General features: G+C 31.8%; 1 protein-coding gene across 1 annotated transcript; it reads right to left on the bottom strand.

Moving 5' to 3' along the window:
- Window positions 1-250: 250 nt before the first annotated feature.
- On the bottom strand, window positions 251-3,579 carry LOC113859052 (NAC domain-containing protein 37-like). The gene is made up of 3 exons (XM_027491869.1): window positions 3,420-3,579; window positions 2,815-3,086; window positions 251-859 (listed from the first exon to the last, which is right to left on the bottom strand). Exons 1-3 carry the CDS (start codon window positions 3,574-3,576, stop codon window positions 251-253), a joined length of 1,038 nt encoding a protein of 345 aa, XP_027347670.1. The 5' UTR covers window positions 3,577-3,579.
- Between the last annotated feature and the right edge of the window lie 3,075 nt (window positions 3,580-6,654).

The following is a 6,654-nucleotide window of genomic DNA, read 5'->3' as shown; positions in this document are numbered from 1 at the left end:
CGTAAAACATAGCTTAGTGCGTGTTTTTTGCTAATTTAGATGTTAAACTACTTAGATCCTGCAACATGCATTTCAATTTACAGCGACACAACGCACTAGCGTCTCACGCTGATGGGGCATAGAGATTAATTCTCACTCCTCCACACATATTTTTACAAATTAAAATTATATATCACATGTCTCAACCTCCATAAAACATTTATATAGTTACTACCAATGCAACAAATTAATCCTACCCATGCATATCCCTTCATTTTTCAAATACGCATATCCCAATGTCACAGTCGGAGCTTGTATTTAAAAATGGGTTTAACTTGTTCTCTTCATTATCCCTACTCTTATTATTATTATTAGGCAGGAGCAGCAATGCCATGTCCGAGCTAGAATAATGGTTTGCAAAGCTTGACACACCTTCTGTTTCATGCCTCACCTCTTGACTCAACTGAGAAGCCACAAACTTGTCAAGAGCTCTCCAATCAGTCACTTTCTTTGTGTTGTTGTTGTTGATAGTGTTGGAGGATGATCCATATTGATAATCATCTTCGTTATTATCTGATACTAGGGACATTGAGCTTTGTTTCTTTATTAGTGGAAAAGAAGGACTTTCTAGCTGAGGAAGCTGTACCACTTGGTCTCCATGCATGAAGCTCAAATTATCTGCTTCTATCTCTTGTTTGTACAAGAAATTTTGAGCTGAAAAATTTTGAGGTTGCCTTAAGATAAGCTCAATTGGGTCCACCAAAGAGTTGACACCACTTGCTTGTTCATCGTATAAGTAGCTTGGATCCCATCCTTCAATGGTCTTCGTTAGGCCATTTGTTCTTTTCTTGAATGCTTTGCATACGACCCATCCTTCCTCCTGCACACACTCGATTTTAAGCTTGAAAAATAAGATGAGACTTTTCAAGGACTTCTTTCACTTTCTCTTAAAATGTATTGTGTTTGACTTGACTAGGTCAACTGAATGTTTTGATGGGAAAAAAAAAGGGTGAAAGTTCTGTTTATCTTTTTATGCTTGTTTTCCTTTTGCAAATTTTCAGCATGTTTAGTAAGGAGTAGTAGTCCGTTAAGGCAAACAAATAGTTAATTTAATTACATCTGGTCTGGCTATGAAAAGGCTCAGTTAATAAATGAAACAGTAAATATCATTATTATTTTTTAAGTTTTTTAACCAGCTTTCTTAGTTGTAAGTTATTTATTTATTTATTTGAATAGACAAAAAAAAAAAAAAAGACATGTAATGTGAAATAAGAGAAAATATTTGGTGTAGATACTTAGAGAAATAAGATGAGAAGACAGAAAACGATAAATGGGATAAATAATGTGATAAAATAAGATAAAAGAGATAAAAGAAAGATAAAAAGTGTGAAATAAATGGTAACACTATTGAAATGCCTATAGATAAATAAAAAATGATCTTAAAATGAAAAGAAAACAAATATTTGGTAGACATCTCAAGATTTTTTATATCTAGTGAGAAAGAAAATTTAAGATAAAGAAGTGATAGATATGATGTGAAAAGAAAAGATATGTGATAAGTGATGGATAGACGAAATGTGTTAAACAGATGTTGGTACTTTTGAAATGATTATAAATCAAAGTTGAAATGATAATAACTATAAAATTCCTACATGTTTGAAAAACATTTTTTTTTCTTAATTTAAAGAAATTTTCTTCCACTAAAACAATATTGGTCATTTGATGCTACTTGTTATGTTGATCTACTAAGACAATTTAATGGGCAAGGAGTGGAACAAGAAAATAGTTATTTGGAATATATATGGGTAAACTATAATATTAATGAAAATCCAAAAAATATTAAGTCTTAATTTATCGATGTTTCAAAATAAGCAAGCAAATTGTGGGCTAATTGACAATCAATGTGTATTTTTGGGAGTAAACAACCATAGTTGTCTCGGCTACCCTAAAATTGAAAGCAAAACTACCTTTGCTGGTAGACATAAAAAACCTATTAATATGTTCTTGGATCAGAGTAGTGGACAGTTCTCTTCCATTCTTCCTCAAAATATTTCCCCTACCATAAAAACCAATAAAAATGGATTTGTACTTTTGACAAGAAAAGGTCTAGCAGAAAAGAAAAAGGAAAAAAGTTCAATTATTCGCTTGTGAAAGTAATGCCTTTTGACTTCTTGTTGGTGAAAGTTCTGTAGGCTTGTACGTGCCTTGGTGAATATTCAGTCAGTGGTCTACGAAAGCAAAAGTTGTTATGGTCTGTCAAATTATAAAATGAGTTTAGAGAGGAACCAATCAAGTGCTTAATTAATCTGCATTGATATCGAAACAAAAAGCCCATGAGACTAACTAACATGAGAAAGGACGTTTCGGGTGAACGTAAATACTTGGAAGTTATTAACACTATGCTAGAAATAATGCTCGATCTCGAATTTTAAAATCTATCCTTGTTCGCTAGTGTGAACAGGGAAAGGTTAGGGTAGGGAATATGTGATAATTGTGCAATTGACTAATGGGAAGCCATCTAAAGCCACTCATCAATTAAGTTTGAACTCAGCATCTCAAATTCAACCACGCCACATACAAATACGCAAATAATTAATAATTGAATCTTATTAACTTGTGTCTTTATAGTTGAGTTTGAATATTTAAAAGTAGTATATATTATTAAAAGATATTTACTATATTAAAAATATAATAAATATTCTTTTAATAAAATTATTAATTTGCTAAGCCTTAATAATTTAGTAAGCAACAGTGACACAATGCGTAAAATGATATAGTATATGGTATATATATATATGCACTATGGATGTATGTTAAATTATATAAGATGCTTGCCTGTGGAGGTCCATTCTCAACAGTTTCAAGTCTATACTCGTGCATGATCCAATCAGTTTTCTGCCCATTAGGGGCTCTTCCCTTATAGAAAACAAGGGTCTTCCTCATGCCAATGAGTTTCGTTCGTTCGTACACTGATTTGTCTCTTCCTGTGGCCTTCCAGAAGCCCGCCATGGTAGCTCTGTTTGTTCTTGTCCCCGTTGGATATTTCTTATCTTTGTGGCTGAAAAAATACCATTCATTCTGCTCCTCATGCCCAATCCTGCATCTCTCTGCCAAACTCAAATCATTCACAACCATGTTTAAGCAAAATAATAGCAACAACAAACATCTATCTAGTGAATACTTTTTTTTCTCAAGAACAGCCAAAGGCTAAGTCAATTTGACCCTTAAAACCCTAATCTCATTTGGAAGAGTGCTGAAAGTGTATTTCCGTGTTTGGGAATGGAGTAAAAATAAAGGATTATTTCTTCATGAAAATGCAAGCATGCAATATATATATACAGTTGTGTGTGGGTGTGTGTATATATATAGGTAGCACTAGCTATATATATATATATATATATATATATATATATATATATTATGTTTATGTGTATATATACCTTGTAGATCCCATGGTTCAATACGATATAGATCAATCTCTCTGATAACATCAAGATCAATATTTTGAGAAGTTACTTTCTTCCTCAGATAATAACCAACTAGCTCTTCATCTGTTGGGTGGAAACGAAACCCCGGTGGGACACAAGACTCCATCATAGCAATTACTGGAACTGCATCAAATTCACCACCATTAATATCCTCCACCCTTCACTCTCTCCATCATGCATAAATTATAGGCAACGAAGAAATAAATCTGTGGGTGTGTGAGAATTTGTATATGAGAGAAAGAGAGAGAGAGGGAGAGAGAGAATACTCCAGTGAACCAAAAAGCTAAAAAGGCAAACCCCAACAAAAGGGAATAATACAAGTCCTCTTAGTGAAAAGGTGACAAATGCTATCAGAGATAAGCATCATCTCATTTGGTGGAGAGCAGTACTCAAGGAATTGAATTGAAAAGGAAATAAAAATAAGCGCGTGTTATAAACAATAACGCATAATTTGTGAAACAATGATTTTCTTCCTGGATAGAGAGAGAAAGGAAAGAACCAAATCATGAGAGTTAGGTTTTGGTGAAAACCATGAGGAGTAAGAGCTTAGACCTCTGTTCGTGAAGGGTCTGAAAGAAACGGACAGCCAGAGGCTTGTGCTAATGATGTTGTCTTGTGTTAGTGAATGGTGGAAATGATTCATCAACAACGGGGTTTCCCAATCCACGTTACTGTTCATAATTATACTTATTCGCAAATAATCAGAACATATTTAATAGATACATTTGTTAATATGATAGGAGAAAAAATTACTACGTTGATAGAAAAAAGTAGAAATAGGTTTAAATATATTTTTATGTTTTTAAGGCGACAAATGCACACTTTTTTTTTTATTTAATGCTTATTTCTAAATTATGTAAGAAAATTATTAGAAGGATGAATAAGAAGATATGACAAAGTTCTTTCTCTCTGTGTTTTTCGTAAAAAAAAAAGTGTTCATTTTATACAAATCAAATGAGTGTAAAATAGATGAAAATCAGAAAAATAAAAAAAATAAAAATAAAAGACAGAATGAAAACTAAATATTAGAAAATTAAACGCAAATTTATAATAGTTTCAAAAAATTATTTAATTTGTATATAACAAACAAAATTGATGATTTCATATCCTAAAAGATGTACATATACATGTTTTATAGAGAGAGAAAGTAAAATAAAATAATAAATATGATGGAGAAGAAAAAATAAACAGAAGAATATAAAATAAACATATAAATTCAGTTAAATAGAAGTAGGTACAAACTGGTCATAATTTGAAGGAAAAATGACATCTTAATGGAAGAGAGAGAGAGAGAGAGAGTATAAATATGATAAATGATGTATATATATTAAAGAATGAAAAAATAAAAATTATAACTTGTAAGTATAAAATAATAGAGAGCTGAGAATTTACATATGAAAAAGAGAATGTCAAAATGGGCACAGGTTGGATGGGATGACGTTATCACAAATTGGGCACGCGTTTCTCGAAAGGGAAAAGCTTGAGGGACAAAAAGAGAGGCACCGTTCTATTGGATCAAGGCCTGCCACGGGCAAAGGGATAATGAAAAGAAAAAGGGGGGAAAGGTTAGAAGAGAAGAGAGAAAGAGAACAGAAGCACAGTACTGCTGTTGAGTGAACCATTAACCAAAGTCTGTCTCATTGTGGAAGCTGGGACTCTGACTCTGTTGTCTCTTTGTCGAGAATTTTCATGGCACATCTAACCCATTTCCTTGACGGGACTATCAGAAATGACTAACCCCAAACTCCAACTTTTTCCCTACCCTACCCTCTTTCTTCTAATTATCTCTGTTTTTATCAAGAATAATGTGCATCAATGAACAAACACATTTCCAAATTTCCATGTTTTAGACGTCTAGTTCAATATGGGTTCATCATGACCAACCATTAATATAAAAAACTGGTGAGGTGAAAATTTACACATAAACTAAATGAGAAATGATGTTTGCACTTTGACAAATGTTAGTTACTATCTTAAAAGTATCAGTTAAAATATTAAAAGTAAAAGATTTTTATTAAAAAGTAAAATCAACATTTCCTTACTGTAATTTATAATTTAATTCAATGTATTTTTTTAAGCAAAATTGTTAACTTTTATTTCTTTAACTATTAACCTTACCTAATCAACAAGATTCTTGAACACTTTAATTAAGGAAAATGATATATAATGTTGCATGTTATATTAATTTTTAAATTTTTTTATATACCTAGATTTTCAATCACATAGACTAATACTGTGTGACTATGTGCAGCATGGATTTAGATGGCAAAAGACGAGCCATGCGCCAGTAAGGGGGGCAAACACTGACCATAGCAAATTACGAAGATAAAATAAATCAAAACAAATAATTACAAAAGCTTTGAAGAAATATGAAAAAGACCTTTATAAGATTTCTTCTGAAATTAAGTAGAAATTAGAGAAATCAAAGAAGATATATAATAACAAGTAAAAAAAATGAAGATTGTGTAGTGTAAATTATAGATGGAATGATCGATGAGGATGGTTGTTTATTGTAATGTTTGGAATTGGCATGCAGAGAGAGTAATGAGCTCACCTGATAATCACTGTAATTGGTTAAAGACAAGGGCAATGACGAAGAAGTGGACAAAATGAATGATGATGAGGTTGAGGTGAAGGACAAAAGAAGATGAATATTGAACTATGAAGAAGAGAACAACATGATGAGAGAGAGTGACAAGAAAATTCCGTTAGGAGAGAGAGGAATGGAAAGAGTATAATGCATATATAAAAGAAGAGAGGAAGGACCACTGAGTTGCGCATGGCTTGATGGTTGTTCCCCCATAGGTGACGTCATTGCCTAGCTTCCTACACCGTTATTATTATTTTTCTTTTCTCTTTTTGGACCTGTTTTTGTTTTTGTTTTTGTTTTTTATCTCCTCCTACCTTACATTACCTACTTAATTTTCTCACACTTGAGTTTTTTAAGTATGTAGACTCATTAGATGGCAGATATTTCATTTCTATGGAATGAAAATTTAAGTTGGAGACTTCTTTTTAGAGATTTTTTCTAATACCATAATTAAGTTGATCTAGATTTTTTTTTTATATATTTTTTTTCTGTGGACAGAACATTTCAAAATTCCCACAATTTATGAATTTATGTATTTAGATAGTAAATAATTTTTTTTAAAATAATTAAATTTTAATTAGATAACTTTTCTATCAA

Source organism: Abrus precatorius, unplaced genomic scaffold (assembly GCF_003935025.1).
Source record: "Abrus precatorius isolate BTA unplaced genomic scaffold, Abrus_2018 Scaffold2, whole genome shotgun sequence".
NCBI classification, from domain to species: domain Eukaryota; kingdom Viridiplantae; phylum Streptophyta; class Magnoliopsida; order Fabales; family Fabaceae; genus Abrus; species Abrus precatorius.
The sequence above is the reverse complement of the archived record's forward strand: the minus strand, read 5'-3'. Positions and strand labels throughout refer to the sequence as shown.

Coding starts and splice junctions, on each gene's coding strand:
- LOC113859052 (XM_027491869.1), bottom strand. CDS start 3,576: ATGATGGAGTCTTGTGTCCCACCGGGGTTTCGTTTCCACCCAACAGAT. Junction 3,087..3,419: donor TGAACCATGGGATCTACAAG/GTATATATACAC, acceptor TGAGTTTGGCAG/AGAGATGCAGGATTGGGCAT. Junction 860..2,814: donor TTGAGAATGGACCTCCACAG/GCAAGCATCTTA, acceptor GAGTGTGTGCAG/GAGGAAGGATGGGTCGTATG.